At 47.6% G+C, this 17,048-nt stretch overlaps 1 protein-coding gene across 1 annotated transcript in view; it reads right to left on the bottom strand.

Annotated features, from left to right (window-relative positions):
• LOC147412362 (RING finger protein 17-like) overlaps positions 1-16,663 on the bottom strand; it is a 57,799-nt gene extending 41,136 nt beyond the window's left edge. The window contains exons 1-14 of the mRNA XM_086481448.1: positions 16,515-16,663; positions 14,994-15,093; positions 14,811-14,891; positions 13,248-13,348; positions 12,261-12,432; positions 10,769-10,845; positions 8,046-8,050; positions 7,334-7,530; positions 6,717-6,870; positions 5,893-6,008; positions 5,397-5,517; positions 4,539-4,656; positions 1,443-1,661; positions 652-802 (exon numbers count right to left, since the gene is read on the bottom strand). Coding sequence (XP_086337574.1) covers positions 652-802; positions 1,443-1,661; positions 4,539-4,656; positions 5,397-5,517; positions 5,893-6,008; positions 6,717-6,870; positions 7,334-7,530; positions 8,046-8,050; positions 10,769-10,845; positions 12,261-12,432; positions 13,248-13,348; positions 14,811-14,891; positions 14,994-15,093; positions 16,515-16,663 — 1,761 coding nt within the window. The remainder of the gene's footprint in view (positions 1-651; positions 803-1,442; positions 1,662-4,538; positions 4,657-5,396; positions 5,518-5,892; positions 6,009-6,716; positions 6,871-7,333; positions 7,531-8,045; positions 8,051-10,768; positions 10,846-12,260; positions 12,433-13,247; positions 13,349-14,810; positions 14,892-14,993; positions 15,094-16,514) is intronic.
• Between the last annotated feature and the right edge of the window lie 385 nt (positions 16,664-17,048).

The following is a 17,048-nucleotide window of genomic DNA, read 5'->3' as shown; positions in this document are numbered from 1 at the left end:
GGAGAGAACCCATGGCAATCCAGCCCTGGATTATCTGCAGGATTAAAAAGCCACTCTGACTTTTGAGGCAAGTGGTTATCTATTCACAAAATGCCTCTTCTGGTGCTCCTCCCTCTTTTCAAATGAGCGCAACAACACGCCTGTTTAAAGCCGCCCTGTGGGAGAAGCTCCCGGGGAAAAGGCTACCCCTGCTCGGCCCAGGGCGTCACCGCCCGTTTAGGGCCCAAGCAACAGCAGGACGGCATGGGCGCTGGGGTGCTGCTCTCCCTTCAGTTGGCTCCCTCGTTTACTTTGGATGAAGCGTGAACTACTGGGACCCTCAGGCTCACGCAGCTGGAATCTAAGCTAAACCATTAGGCTGCAGCTTGGGAATCTGCCATGGTGCAAAGCATCGTGTAAACACCCGCACAGTCAACCTCCTGAGCCCTCCGCCACGGCCGGGCCCCTGCTACAGGCACCTGCGCTTTGATCAGACAGAAAGCTTGTCTGCAGCAACGCACAACAGAACCCGACCTCTCGACAAAAGCAGGAGGCTGGATGAGACTGTATTAACACAGAAGTAAGCAGCAGAGATTTGACATTATTTCAATCAGCGCACGCTTACAACCTTTAGAAATCAAAGCACGAACCCTCCCCCGGCAAGAGGCTTACCTCTGCACAGCTGTCAGGCACAGTCCTGCTTACTCGACCTCTCTGCCACTGTTTCACCTCACAGCTGTAAACAGCACAGTGCGTGCCACGTTCCCACTTCACGGGCTGGGGCTGGGATTCTCTGTAGGTGGTGGCCATCTTCTCCTGCAAACTAACATTCAAGGAAACCACGTTTCTAGTGGCCCCGTTTTGTCCGGCGAATGAAGGGGTATTTAGCCCACCACTGCCCAACTAGCACACAGGACAGTCTCAGTGACCGTTTAACAGACACACAGTATTGTTGTTTTTCTTCATGACATGTTAGAAATACCTGAAGTGGAGCTCCCAAACACATGCCGTACCTAAACACCTGCCAAAGGCAGGCAGATGGATACACCATGTCTAGAAAAGGCCTTCAGACTTTCCTAACAGCCTATTAGAAGCACCTGGAAAGAACGAACTTGACTGAAGCTCTACAATGCAAGATATCGGGATTCTTTAGCAAGATTTCTAACACGGGAACGTGGAGGAGAAAAGAAAGAGCAGAAAGATTTAATCTCTTTCTGGACAGTGTGGCATTTATCAGGCCCCAACATTTACTACACTAGAACTGACCAGAAATAGGAGTTCGACATGTGCTTAATTTGGAATCCCAAATATTTAATAAAACACAACATAGTGCCAATCTGCCTTCTGGCCCTAGACTTTCCCCAACAAAGCCAGGGGAGCCCACAGCACCAGAGTTTGCTCTAACTACACTTCACCAGTTTGTCCTAAGAATGCTTTGAGAAAATTCATTTGGATTTCAGTACCTTTTCAGTGTCCTTTCTGATGACAGCCACTGTAGAAAGATTTTACTGGGAGATACAACATGACTAATTCTCGCTTGTAGCTCCTGCTTAGAAAGGGATTTGAAATCTCCTCCATCCATGGACTCCACGTCTCTAGGATTTAAAGCTTCCGAGGCTTCAGGAATTTCTAGAGGAACATCCCATATTTCATTGGGCCTTACACCAGTACTTTCAGGGCACCTGTAAAGAGCATAAAGTCATTGGAACGGGAAGTTGAAAGCCATTTGAGACAACACAAAAAAGAGCTCAATCAACAGTTCAACATGACGGGAATCACTCAACGCGGAGAAGAGCGAAGAACAAGTAACTTAGAAAAGCAGACAAAAAAAGGCAAAATCATTTCTAAGTGCTGAAACACTTGGGAGAGTACCTTGCTTTTATTCCCCTTCAGAAGGCATCCTTGCACGTTCTGCTGAGAGATGGCAGCACTACACAGTCCAGGCTGCCAGCAGAAAAGCAAGCCTGACACAAACGGACTGCTGAACATTCACGTTTGCGTCTGGCTTAAAAGACATCAAATGACCGACATCAAGCTTCTGGGAGATCAGTGTTGTCTCCGAGTGAAAGCTGCAACATTCTGCTTCTAAGATGTGTAAGTATTCCTTCCAGACGTGAAGATGACGAACGTCAGCCAAACATTTACCTTTCTAGCGGTCCCTGAGCATACAAACGCACCGCAACCGGTGCCAGCACTGTCCTCAGCAGAGTCCCGAGTGAAGTCTGGTCATGCAACACCTTGACGAAAACTTGTTTAAATGGCCTGAACCGGATAGAATAAAGCCCAGCAGCAACCCAGAGGTGGCTGGTAGGTACTTTGAGCCACAGCCCGGCTCAGGACAAGCCTGTGTGAGCTGCGCCAGCTAGAGCCGTAAGAGACTGCAGCTCCAACAAAAAGCTGTGAACACAAAAGAACTGGCTTCTGGTAACCACCGCTGACCAAAGGAGACGGCAAGCGTGAGTTTAACTGTGAGCACTGCTGGGCCGCCAGGAAGAAGCTCTGTTCTCGGAGATCTACCACCCGTCTATGCCTTCCTTCACGGGAAGGAAACAAACTGCTCTGGCAGAGAGAAATTCCCTGAAGCTTTGACTCACCCACTGCCCACTGCCCCACAGTTATTTCTGCAAACCTGCCTGGGGCAGGCGTTTGGAAACCAACGGGTAAAACAGCCGCCTTGTAGAACCAGGGAAGAAAGGAACACCAAAGCTCACAAGCAACGCTTGCCGTGTGTCCAACCAGCCTGAACTGGGAAACGGACAGAGGCAACGTGCCACAGAGAGCTCTCCCAAGTGAAGCACACGTTACGAGTCCTCCAACACCCTCTCTAGTAACTCCAGTACAGCAGTATCACTGCACACCCATCAGCAAAAACCATCTGTTTGGAATGAACTTCAGGCTCCAAGGTTGCTCCCCGGAATTCTGCATGGACTACTTCCTATCCCAACGCAAGAGCGAGGTGACTAAGGTTTGCTGGCCAGCAAGCCAGCTTCAGCGGAGCTGTGCTCTCCCGCTTAGAGTCTCTTCTACCAGTTCAGGGCTGGCCTGGGCATCCCCCAACAACAACCTTAAACACGGAAGAGTAATCCTAACGGGAGCCGGTGGCACCTCTCCTTTCCTGAAGGGCAGAAACACCAGGGAGAGAGAGGAGGGAACAGAACAGAGGGAACAGAGGGAGAAGGAACCAAGGTCAGGAGAGCAGAGGGTATTGGGGGGGCAGAGGCACGCTCCTGAAGGGACCGAGGCCTGCGGAGGGCCTGTGCTGAAGCACGGGAAGCAAAGAGCACGGAGGAAGGAGCAGCGGGGAGAAACGGCTGGTCCTGGCCCCAGCCCCTGCCCTGCCCACAGCCTCACCGAAGGGACTGAGGGGAGCCGGGGCATCAGGGGAGGAGAGGGGCTTGGAGCAAACTTGCGCTGGGAAAGGGAGAGGGGGCTGCTGTAACTGTTTGGGTACAATGCTTGCACCAGTCTTGAAGGATTTATGCTAATTAGCAATAAACTAAGGTAAATTGAGTCTGTTTTGCCCACAACAGTAGTCGGTAAGCAACTTCCCTGTCTTCTGTCAAGTTGACCCATGAGATTTCTTGCTCCTCTTTCTTCTGTTTTCTCCCCAGTCCAAGCAAGGAGGGGGCAGTGAGCGAGTGACCACAAAAATCCACATTAGGCAAGCCACCAACTTTAGACACTTACAGTAAAGTCACACGGCTGCTTGTTTGCAGCTGCCACACAATAAAACACCCCAGTGACAGTGACAAAACAACTCTGCTGTTCAGGTTTCAATAAAGCTCCTTCACTTGACAAAAACCTGACTGAAAAGCGTGACCAGTAAAGAAAAGTCTTCCTAGGACTTAGTCGTATTTCTGAGCTGAGAGACGAAAATCCACTTACTTGCTTCCTCCTGAAAAAAGCAAATTCAGAAATTCCCTTTCGGAATCAAAATTTTCTACACAGCAATCTTCTTATTCTCATCCCTATTCAAGAGTTATTCACGAGAGAGTAATGACTGTTTTTCATAAACACAGCCCACGGATTAGCCTTCCAAAAAGCCAACAAACTAAATGCAGCCCTGTCATCTCCTTATCAGCCCCATCTCCCCCAGCAGGCTTCCCAACCCTTCTGTCTGTGGCTGTCACAGCTGGTTACCTCAGTACTTCTCCAACAACAGACCTTCCACAGAGACGACTCACCTCAGCTGCAGGTCCAACACACAAAAGGGGTATTTCTTTCCTTACTACAAGGGAAGGGGAACCTTCACGATAACCAGTTTGGGAGGACTGGGCACTTAAGCACACTACAAGTACGATGCAGACATTTCGTCTCCACCTTCTCCATCAACTACAATTCCAATACATGACGCTGGTCAAGATTCAGCTTGAGAACTCGATCACGCCAAACTGCAGAGTTACACTCTGTACCTCACATCAGCTGAGGAATGTGACTTGTCATGAATTTATCACAAATGTGGTAAGTTACAGTCACTGGAGGCAACATATTAAAGCCAGAAACTTTACTACACAAATTCAGTATCTCCACATACTTTACGTTATGCGCAGAGTACTTACCCAGTTACGTAGGACGCCAGGTCTTCTTTAACTAGCTGGCAGTTAATACTAAAGATTCTTCCAGGAGGAGCAGGGGAGTCCACGAGTTCAACAGACAAGATGTTCGCCTCTAAAATTTCTGTGAATGAATAATATAAACAGAACTACAGCCACCCAATGACAGTATAAAGACTACTGACGGCTTTGGAGGCAAATGCTACTATAAAAGACAGAATTCTGTAAAATGACATTTTGTTTATAAAGCAATTGATTCTGAACATCAACAAAATGCAGAGTCTTAGCTTTGCACGTATCTACAAAATTTAACTTCAAATACACCAATAATTACACCATGTTTTTGTACAAAAAAGCCAACTGCTACATGTCATTTCATTTATGAGATGGGCTCCAAACCACCATCCCCCAGGCGCTGAAAAATAACGAGCTACAGGTTAACAATAAATGGTGTTGAGAAAAATCCTACTAAGGCATAGATGTGTTAGCTGAAATTCTTCTTGCTTGTTTCTTCTTTTTGCGATGCTTTACAGTGGCAGCGATCCCACTCCCAGCTACCAGTAAAGTCAGAAGAGTCAAGGACAGCGAGCACTTCTGGAAACAGGCCCCTCTTAATAAACCAGGACACTTATGTCCCTCAAGGCTGGTGTAGTCCGTAAGAGGAGCCATAACCAGAGCTTTTGTCAGCAGTCATCATCTGTTAGGTCTCCTACAGCTGGCTCATGGTGAGATACTCTCACTCCAGGCCACCTGTCACAAGTACGAGCACAAGCGCTTCCAACAAACACTATCTAAAACACGAGAGTGCATGTTTCAACGTTTGAGTCAATTCAATCATACTGAAATAGAAACTCGATAACTTACCAAAAATTGAACACAGCAGAATTTTACCTTCAGTCATTTCTCCAAATCTTGCCTTGGCTTCTCTGTTCCACTCGTCTGCCCCTTTGCAGGGCTCAATGCCAGCCAGCCTGCACCTGATCGCCTACAGGAGGACTCAAGTTATCGATCTCCCATCACGCACCAAGGCCGTCTCACCACAGCCCCGTCACAGCCTCTGCTTTGCGCTCACGCAGGACAGCGAGACAGCGTGACCTCGGCTTCTGCTGCCACGTCACCGCCATTTGATTGGATCTGAATTAAACACACACACACTATACAGACACCTCCTCACCCCAAGGCAGCCTCAGATTTCATTTAAAACCGGATGATCCAAAACCAATTAAACGGGTTTTCAATGTGACAAGGAACTGGCTTAACATTTTATTTACTTCTGAACGTTAACAACCCTCGCCTTCCTCTTCCATCCACCCAGATTCTGTTTATTTTGAGTATTTAATCCAGGCGAGCTCTAATTTACCTTTTCTGGAAAGCTCAGAAACTCCTTTTTGACTCTGCGTATGTCTTTAAGAGTTAAGGTGGCAACATTGCCAAAGTCAACATATTTCACCAAAACTGCTTGATGACTTGGCAGCCCTTCAAGAAAAACAGCCCAAGTTATTAAAACAAAAAATGAGTATCTGATACAGGTTAAAGCACCTGAATTTCAGAGCAAACCCCACATTTACACCACACAATCATCAAATATCACAGCTTCAAGTGTCCTACAACCCAGTTCCAAAACTCTGTTCTTTGAGAGTCAGCTCTGTCACGTTCCTGCAACGACAGAGTTCGCAGTTTGGTCCCCTTCCATCTAACCACTTCATGAGACCCTGGCACATCAAGTATGTGCCCAGGAGACATGCGAGCACACAGGCACGCGGCGCTGCCCACACAGGCAGCACAGGAGCCAGCACAAGAACGGCCAGTCCCCTTCGGAATTGCCATGGGGAATAAGCGACCCACGCGAGCTAGGCTCAGAGGTTGGCTTAACAGACAAACCTGTAGTGCAAACTGTAGCAGTAAGAGAAAAATTATTTAAAATAATTAGATCATAGAATTTCAATAATATATAGAAAATGAAGTATACCGCTTCTCTTGATTTAAAGAAAAGTAAAAATGCATAACCCACTCCAGTAACAGCAAAAGGTCATAACATGCATTAGTACTACTGACTCTATGAACCTCCCGCCAGTCTAAGAACGCCCAGTGAAAACAACAGCTTTGTTACTGCTCACAGCCCGTGATCTAGAGCCACATCTGACTTCCCAACCCAGCGTTAGAGCGAAAGAACCAAGACTTCACCTAGAATCTGCGCTCTGTACCAATTCCCATCTTCCCGCTTTGCCACGCAGGCTTGGCCCTCAACTGGGCAGAGCATCTCCACGTTTGTCCCACGCTCATGTCTATACACCTCCTGAATTTTCTTTGCAGGAGACAGGGAATCCAGGCTGTCTGTCTAAAATGAGAAAAACAAATCTCACCCCCCCGCCCCCCCCACACACACACCCCCCTGCCCCGTGGTACTGTTGCTCTCTTAAGGGCCATTTTCTCTAGCAATGTACTTCCTAGGCCTCCCCCAACATGACACAGCGGTTAGGAACACCTCACGTGAATCAAAGAGCCTGACAATTGTTGGATATTGCCCTGTCCAATCTCTGCTTGAAACAGTAAACCACTGCATGCCCGCATAGGAACTAACCATCTAACAAAACTGACCAAAATGTGTTAACCTTCCGGAATTCTAAGAATTCCTGGAATCAAGCTAGGATTGTAAGAATTCATCTCACCTACTAATTCCAGGAATCCTAAAACCGGTTACAAGCGACGGACAGTAGCTTATTTAAGGTGGACGACAAGTAGCCAAACGTTAAAAGGTTTGTTCAGAGTTTTATTTAAACAGACCTTATTTCTAAACTTACCCACTGCAGATAGAAATCACTCGGACTATTAATGTGAGAAACTACGACTGAGACTTCTCTCTCCTGTGGAATCCTAGGTGGGCTATACTGCAGGATGGTACTTCCTAACTGACGGGGAAGCTGTGCTCTAAACCTGAGGTAAATAAAATACAACTTGGAATAAATTCTCTCAAAATTAACTGAGAAGGAACCCTTTTCTATTCAAACGTCAAGCTGCCCGTTAAAAAAGTGCAAAATGGTCTTATCAAAATAACTCGATTCGTGTTTGTATGAATAGCTTGACCTTCCCTTCCTGCAGCTGATGCAGCCAATTCTCTCTCATGCTTCTCCCATCACAAACAGAGCACACGAACGACACATGGCAGCTGGCTCCTCAAGACATTTTGTTATTTGGGATGCCCTAGCGCACATTTAAATTGTTAAAAGAAAGACAGTAAAAGGCTAGAATCCACTACCTTGCCAGAACCTTTGCCTTTTCCTCACTTAGGAGGAAAGGCAATTACCCGAGGAACACAGAGGCTGTAAAAAATGACCTCCTGCTGCTCTCATACGTGACGACTTAGATGACGTGACTGCTGAAACAATAAACATCTCTATTACTTGTACTATGAACGTGTAGATGCGGTGCTTAGGGACATGGCTCAGCAGCAAACTTGGCAGTGTTACTTTTACGGTTGGACCCGATGATTTTAAAGGTCTTTTCCAACCTCACCGATCCTAGGGAACAATCACGGGATCGTATCGTTAAACGCCAGCCACAGCTGAAAAGCACAGCACAGAAAAATCTCTTCAGCGACACGGGGAAACAGTTGGGTGAAGCACAAGTAAAACCGAGATGTCAGAACTGAAACACTAACTGGATGACCTGGAATGCCAACTGCAATACCAGTATCTGCAGCTTTGCTTTCTTTCATTACACTCTTAGACACCCACTAGCACACGCAGATTTTTTTTTTTCATTTTAAAATTTAATTTCCAATAAATATTTAACCATTAGAAGAACAGGTAAGTTACTGTACCTAGCCTCTTCATTAAAAAACAACAATACTTACTGCCCTGTTGTTCCCCATCCAATCATGCCCAAGTTTTTAAAAACAGATGTCACCTCATTGGTGTTCAGGAAGAACCTCGAGAGAAGAGAAGAAACGTTACAGAAGGTGATGTGAACACCTCATCACTCTGACAGTTTGCCATAGACCGTATTTTTCACCACAATATTCATCGAGGGACAAAGTAAGAGATTAATCACCTACTCCAGTTCCATTCCTCCCCTCCTATTAAGAACCGATTTGGTTGCTCATCTACCTTCACATTCAGACTTAAAAACTCTCTTGCCTTTTGCTTTCTCTCTCTCTCACGCGCAGAGTACTCCAAAATTCACTCGCTGAGTTTTCACCCCTACACCCAGTTCAATTCAACAGATCGTTCTGCACGGAGAAAAGGAATTCCCCAACAGTCCTGAAGAACACCACCATAACTGAAGTCCAAAATCTACCTTCTCTTTGTTCTGCTTATCGCTACGCTCACGAACAGCCGCTTCTTTCACCGATGAAAGCCAGCAAAACCCTTTAAGTGCCTTCACAGTCAGACTGACAGAACTGCAAATGTAACTCCACTGAATCAAACCCTCGGCTCCGCTGTCCGGTTACAACAAGCAATTGGTGAAAACTGGAGCGCAAGCAGTACGGAACAGCCCACCTTCTCTTCTCCCCTCACCCCTTCAGGAACGCACCCACCCTTCGCTCTGCAGCACTTCATGTCTACAGAATGGGCCTCAACTCCTGCGCACCTCCTAGTTGTGACTTCTTTCACCTTTGCTGTTATTCGGGAGTGGCACCAGCATGTGAGGCCTCTACCAGATCTCCTTTTTTCCCCCCCTGTTCGAGTTCTTCAAAGGTCTTCCAATGCAAACGAGCTTGATTTTGTCATGTTTTAGCTTTCTTCTAGGTTGGGAGAGGTTGCCATTGTGCATTTCAATAGGCTTCTCCGACATTCTCATTCACCACTGACATTATCTTCAAAACAGCCCCTACCTACTAAGTCACCAAGTTCACTAGAAGATGATTATGAAGACTCCTTTATCCATATTCTAACGACTCAACTGACACAGCACAGGGGGAGTGGTAACCTTCTCAAGCACTGGAGCAGGCTGCCCAGGGAGGTGGCTGAGTCACCAGCCCTGGAGGCATTTGGCTGAGAGAACTGGGGTTGCTCAGCCTGGAGAGGAGAAGAGGCCGGGGAGTCCTTGCAGCCACCTTCCAGTGCTGAAAGGGGCTTATCCGGAAGATGGGGACAGACTTTTTAACAGGGCCTGTAGCGACAGGACAAGGGGTAACGGCTTTAAACTAAAAGAGGGGAGATTCGGACTAGACATAAGAAAGGCATTTTTCACAATGAGGGTGGTGAAACGCTGGCACAGGCTGCCCAGGGAGGCAGTACGTGCCCCGTCCCTGGACGGGGCTCTGAGCAACCTGATCTAGTTGAAGATGTCTCTGCTCACTGAAGGGGGGTTGGACTCGATGGCCTTTAAGGGTCCCTTCCAGCCCAAACCATTCTACGATTCTGTGACTTCAAAGACGTGCAGACGTGGCGCTCAGGGACATGGTTTAGTGGTGCACTTGGTCGAGGCAGGTTAACAGTTGGACTCGATGATCTTAAGGGTCTCTTCCAGCCTAAATGGTTCTACGACTCCATGATAAGTTTCCACACTTGGCATGCAAGTGATCAGCTTTGAGCTTCGTTCCTCTGTGCCAGCCAGAATCCCACAGCACACAACCATTCCATCCCCCAGAGCGCTTCCACATCCTGAAATACAACGGGATGCCCAGGATGGTCCAACCTAACACCATCTTCCTTCTGTCCCTCCTTCACCGTTCCCCAGCACGCCCTTTACACACCAGGGTGTCAGTCCTCTGACCAGCCTTACGACCAAGCTGCACAGGGTCAGCTGCACCACAGCCAGGACACATTTTGTTACTCATTTCTGGGACAGAAATCATAGTTGTCGCTTCCAGAGAGGGCAACATGGTAACTGGCATTTTCCACACATTTCTTCTCAGCCATCAGTGCCCCAAGAAGCAATTAAGCCTTTCCTGAAGGTGAGAAACGGATCCGTTTTCTAAACAAATAATCAAGCCCTTATTTCCCCAATTTGTTTCTAGTTACAAGGGAAGAAGAGGAAGTTTGTCTGTCGAGGATTTTTTAATGCTGTTCACGTAGCAGTAAATTGTGCGTGCTTTCCCCGATGCCTCAGGCAAAGGCTACTGTGCATTGCCAGTCATGAGTTTAGAGACATCTGAATTAGCAGCGTTTCAGTAAAATGCCAAGTGAAGCAGCTCCATTTCTGCTGTTTAACTGCTACATCAACAGCTTTGTCATTAAGATAACCAGTGCATCCATTTACCTCCCAGTACACCTCTCGCTCCAGTCATTTACCTCGAAGATATTTTTTCCTTCAAACTGTTCACTCTGGAGAGCTCCGCTTCAACTGGCAACTTTAAATCATCAATAACCTGAAATTAAGAAGTACAGCCTTAACTTCTATTACATAAAAAGCAGATTAGAGAGGCACCTGCTCTCGGCAACACAACAAAGCCAGAGCACAACATCTTTCATTTCACAGAAAAACCCCAGGAGTTCACTCATGAACAGCCCACAGCCACTTCTCAATTATGGCTCCTTACACTGCGCAGACCTAACGGTGGGGGGATTTGTAATGTCAGCGTGTAAACAGAAGCAGGAGTCAGACTGTTCTTGTGTAGGAACAGCCACCGAGAAGGTGACTTCTAAGGAAGAAATGAGAGGCCTATGGGAGAACAGTGGTGGGTGCCAGCTCCTAAAAGTCACCCTGGGCAAGATGGAGGCAAATGACAGAAGGAAGGAGGGATCAGACTTCTTTCCTGGGTCAGCCGAGAAAGACTGAGTTTCTTCACATGGGAAGTGACAACGGGAGGCAGGGAACACAACAGTCTAAAAACCACACTGCTGCAAAGAACGACAAGACCAGCTATTCATTATTTTTCTCAACACAAGGACCACAAAGGCTCCAACAGAAATAACCGGGTAGTCCATGCAGCAAAACCAGAGGGAGTTATTGCATATGCACCTCATTTGAAATGTTAAAATGTTGTGGAACTCACTGACGCTGCATACACATACATACATACATACAACACACATATCTACACACACACACACACACTGCCAGAAGCACTGTGAAGACATTCAAGGAACTGTTACACAAGCTCATGACAGAAAGAGGTGATGTTTATTCAGCGTATGACCCTGATGTATCCTGCCAATTACAAAATCCTCAACCTGCCAATTCCTACACTCGCTGAACACCCAGGCTCTGACATTCATCCTCCAAGCACCTCTTCCCCTCTGCTGGCAGAGACAGGAGACTGCCCAGGACGGCCCTTTGGTCTACCAGGGCATGGCAGGGAGTGGGGCTTTCTGTGAACAGCAGGTACGAATGACGGGGAGGAGAGATGGAAGCGACAGCCTGGGACCAAGAGGATCAGGAGAGCGTGGCCATTAACTCTGCAGTAGTTCAGTGAGAAAGTTGGGGACTTCTGGAATGGGAACGGCTTGAGAGACTTCAGTAGTGCTGAAAACACTGCCCCTTCCCTGATCGGTACCATGTCATAGGTGCCCTGCCCTCCCCTCTGCTGGCTGTTTCAGATTGCAAGCTCTTCAAGGCAGAGATCAGCTTTTTTGTCCCAGGCCAGTCACCAGACCCTCCCTGGTGACCAAGACCAAACACAAACTGGGTGTCTGCGTATGCAGGGCGGGGGTAAGAACAGGCAACTGCAAGCACCTCAGCACTGAAGTCAGCAAACTGAAAGACGGATCACAGAAACTTCCAAACCACATTTGAATCTATTAATTAAAACCAAATTATTTCACAGGGCAAGAAAGAAACTACCTGAGCGAGATCACAATAGGTTCTTAGAGCAGGCATAATTTTCAGTTCCTCTGCAATCCTAATGACATCTGTCAGGCACTTTTTCTTCTCTTCAATGACCTCCTTGGCTTTGGCAATGCCAGCACAGCAGCTGTTGATGCTCTCCGCTAACTCTGCGCACAACGTCCTTTTCCTGGAGCAAAAACATCACTTTCCAGCATTTCTCAGCCCACAGCCGTACAGATTCACACTTCAACTATGACACACGATTGCCAGTTACAGCACAACAGACAGGGGACACATCTCACACAGAAACACCATTTTCCTCCAACAGTGAAAAGTGGAAAGCGTGGCAAACCCACTGCAGAATCAGAGGAACCACCAAAGTTAAAGATTTCCCACTGAAAAAACACTTTGTTTGGAGAAACTTTTTTCATTACATGTTTAAAGCTCTCTTCCATTCAAGCCTCCCGGTATTTCCATACACACCCAACTGGAAACTGAACAGCTGGATTTTACAGCTCAGTCTCTGAAGACAGCAGCTCCCCCTCTCAGAGGCTCCTCTGGAATTTGAACCTTGGACATCCCCTCCCCCCGCCTCAAATCAGAAGATACCAATATTTCTGAAAACGAAGAAATAAAGTGTCATTGGGCTTCTGTCAGCTTGACAATTGGCAAAAAGTCAATTTTTTTAAGAAGTTATTCTTGCTGTTAACCTGATCATCCACTAATGGCCCTCAAAAGTGAGCTACTTCAGAAAACTGACAGCGGCAAGACTGAGTTTCTTCTTTTTTTAAAGAGCAGAGGCTCCATGAGCTCATGGTTTCCGACCATGCAAACCAGCTCCAAGATGCCACTATGGACGGGCAAAAATATTGCACAAACGTTCAAGGCAGGTATTATGAAATGCTGCTACAAGGAAGCCCGAATTCTTTTACCAAAGTTACAAACAACTTCTTGATAAAAATAACCTGCCCCCCTCCCCCGGCCCCCCAACCAGATTGCTACCTTGCAAGGAGAGAAGTCATAAGCTCATCAAATGTTCTGTCTGCAGTTTCTGCAGCTTTGTCTCCCTCCTGCATCACTTGCAGTTCCAAGTGTTTCAGCATCTATTTCGTTCAGCAGTGAATAAACAGGCATTTATTATTTCATCAGTCGGTATCAGTATTATTCTCATATTACACTTTTTTTTTTTTAAATCAGAACAGAAGCAATGAACAGGAAGGCAGTGATCATCACTCCAGCAGAAAGAGCGACACTGAGCCACTTAAGAGGGACACTTACACCAATTATGGCTCATTCACCTCCCTCTCTTCTCTAACTTCTGTCAGCTCGTGCTGTCTGGATCCTCACATCACTCAACTCTTCAGCTCTGAGGCCAGAAACACTTGCTCATGGGCCCACCGCCTTACTTTCCTTACCCGAGATTCTCAAATAGCACCACACACAGGTAACGGGCACACCAAGATCTCCACTGCTTTTTAAAGCTCGTTGTGAGTGTAAAGGAGGGGAAAAAAAAAAAAAAGAAAAAAAAGATTCTTCCTCTGGCTAAGCATCAGTTTTGTCACTGAAGTTACATTTACTGAAGAAATTATGGCAAAAAACCGCAGCAATGCAACACTGCTGTGGCAATTCTTCGTTGAAAAGCTGCTGGAAGACCCCAGTTACGTGCAGGAGTTACTAGATCAGAGCTGCTTAAATGGTGGGTTTTTACAAGGTGCTCTTAGCGCATGAATTGGGTATTTAACATAACTCTGCTTCACTGACAGCTGGCTGCTGCGACAAAACAGGTGAGAACGGGAACTCGGTTTTAAGGACACTTCATACCACGCTCACCAGAATGAACTGGCTTTAAGCTTTTGGAGCACTAAACATTTCTATGCCTGGGTGTCTTACAACACATGTACAACGTAAGCAAACGGCAAAGACAGAACTGCGAGCTTTTCCACAGCACTTAACAAGAGTTCACGTGTAAATAAAATAATTATCATTGATGAAGCTCGTCGGCTACTCAGTAAAACCTATTAACAGCATAATTCAGTATTTTAGGATACTTCCTGTATTTTATACTGTGCATAAAAATGCGTTACTTGATTTACAAGTTTGGCATATCGTGGCTGTCAAAATTATTACTTCTGTTGCCTGTGCCACTTCTTTTCCACCTTTAAATCCAGAAAGAGGCACTTGAAAACTCGCAAGTTGGCAGTGTTGCCAGAGCAAAATCAAAACAGGGAATGTTACCCTGATCCAAGGAAACACAAGCTTAGTGCTTAACGACTGGCTCATCTGTGGTTCTGCTCAATACACGGCTTGACCTATTCGCTTTCAACCATGCACAGGCTCACGCACTCCTTTACAGACCGCTCCTGTAGTCCCGGCTACGCCTGGAGGTTAAAGCTGTCTATGCACAGAAACAGCACTAACAGCTGAGGGACAAGAGAGATGTCAAAACAAAGGCAGTAAAAGCTTGTTTAAACAGCATGTTCATGTGTGACCACTCCTAACAAAGAGCTGCTTCAATCAAGGACAGGATTTAATATTTCATCATCTGTTTAACTTATTTTCACCCACCTCAGCTGCATCATGTAAGTGGCCGAGATTACAAGCAGCTATGCACAAAGCTTCATCGATACCTTCCACAGTTTTGCTGTCCTGGGGAAAGATTTGACAACGAATATAAAGCTGCTTGGGTGACTGGAAGACAAGATGGGCCGTACTACGGCGAGAACGTAAGGAAATGCCGCCTTAACGCACCACGGCTGCTGATGGAGCTCGAGCTGGTTCATCCCTCAGCCCACCATTTGAAGACGCCGGGTGCAGAACATTTTTCTCTTCAGCATCGTGGCTGCAGGGCCTGCAAAACAAAACTTTAAGGAAAAAAACTATGCTTTTTAAATAAAATATCAAACTTCCCACAGATACTTTAGACATAGTTGAGGATTTCAAAATCTGTCATGAAATACAGACACACAACTATCTGGGAAACAGCAGAATTCACACTGCGACACACACCACAGATACCTCCTTTTTCAAAAAGCTTCCTTCTTACCTGCATCATCTGCAAACGCATTTCTAGTAACTGCCATCTGATGATTTTGGCAAGGCTGAACAAAACCTTAGGAGGTGGCAGTGACTTTCATCCTCAGTGAGGGGAAGACACAGGACTGGTAACATTCCAGGATTCATTTTTCATTTGGTGCCCAACTATTCTCTTTTCGATATCCCACCAGGTATCGATGAGGCTGTTAAAACCTTTAGAACACATGGCAGATTATACTAAAACCACCCACTGACAACCCGCCAGGAAGGCTCTTCCAATTCTGCCATGTGGTCTCCCACACCCACCCTTCTGCAAAGCACTCACAGCTCCAAATAGCTCCCTCAGAAGACTCTCACAAAAGCAGCCTGCCTAAACCAGCAAACCACCGGAGGAGAAGCAATTGGCCTCTGTGGCACTGAGCTCATCACCCACACAGGTGGTACCAGAGCTTTTAGCTGTGCAGTGTTTAAGGTAACTAGAACCAGCAGCGATAAATTGTCACGTAATTGATTTTAATCACAGTCATTCTGTAGGTGTTTAACTAAAAGCACATTCAATAGATCAACACTGATCTACTTACTTCTTTCTAAAATATACACACGGATCAACACGAGATATTGGTAGCCTACGAACTCGGTATTTGACCACATCCCAAGACGCATTTAAAGTGTCTTTTTCCCCAAACCTTCTCCAAACGCTTTAACTTTCCACAAACTGCATGTTTTACACACATACATAACACATAAAAATGGACTCATCACACTTGCAACACTGCAAAACACAAACATTCTTTTCTCCATTTCCTCATAATTACACTGTTAGAACTTAAAAACATTAAAGCCATTAGAACCGTCTCAAAAGTCACATACGACAGAGTTTTCGGTTTTCTTAAGTGCCTCATCACTGCCATCCACCGAGGAGAACTCCTTCTTTCCACTCATGAGGGTCTCGTGACTTTAAAAAAAACCGAACAAACCCACAAGTTCCCGACGGCACACACACACACGCCCCATGGCCGAGCCGCCCCGCAGGTCACTCCCAGCCCCCGGCACACAGTAAAACGCAGCGGGCAGACACAAACCCTCCCCAAACTCACCCCCGTTTCCCCGCAGGGCCGACCTTTCCCCGCAGCAGGCACTGGCCTGGCCCGCCCCCCCCACCGCCCCACGGCCGCTCCACCCCCCACGGCCGGACACGCCGCCCCCCCCCCGCAAACCCCCTCCGCGGCCACGTACCCCCGAGCGATCGCTTCTCTTTTCCGCCAGTCCCACCGCTGCGGGGGCGCGCCCCGCTTGCGACCCCCCGCCTGCCCTGGCCCCGGCTCCCCTCCCCAGCCGCTGCCCGGCCCCGTGGTTCCCCTCGGTCTCTCCTCACCGCGGCACATGCGTCGCCCCCGCCCTGTTTTTTTCTTTTTTTTCTCTTTTTTTGTTGCCCCTTCCCTCCCAGCCGGCCCCAGAGCACCACCGCCGGGGAAGAGGCTGGAGCCGCGACCTACCCAGACCGCCAGGGCCGGGCCGGGCCGGGCCGGGCCGGGCCGCGCCTCCCCTCAGCGCGGAGGAACAGCAGCCTCTGGGCAGCAGCCTCCTAGAGCCCCTGCGCGCCAGAACGGCCTCCCCGACCAGCCACCAATCACTGAGCGACTCGCCGGCCTGCGTCCCCATCGCACCCAATCACGGCGAGGCGGGGGCGGGCGGTGGCTGCGGGAGAGCAGAGGCCCGGGTTTGAGCACGGCGGGGGAGGGCGAGGGGTGACACGCAGGGTGGGCGGTG

This window comes from Leptosomus discolor, unplaced genomic scaffold (genome assembly GCF_034619465.1).
Source record: "Leptosomus discolor isolate bLepDis1 unplaced genomic scaffold, bLepDis1.hap2 HAP2_SCAFFOLD_43, whole genome shotgun sequence".
NCBI lineage: Eukaryota > Metazoa > Chordata > Aves > Leptosomiformes > Leptosomidae > Leptosomus > Leptosomus discolor.
Note: the sequence above shows the minus strand (reverse complement) of the source record. Positions and strands in the feature narration are given on the sequence as shown.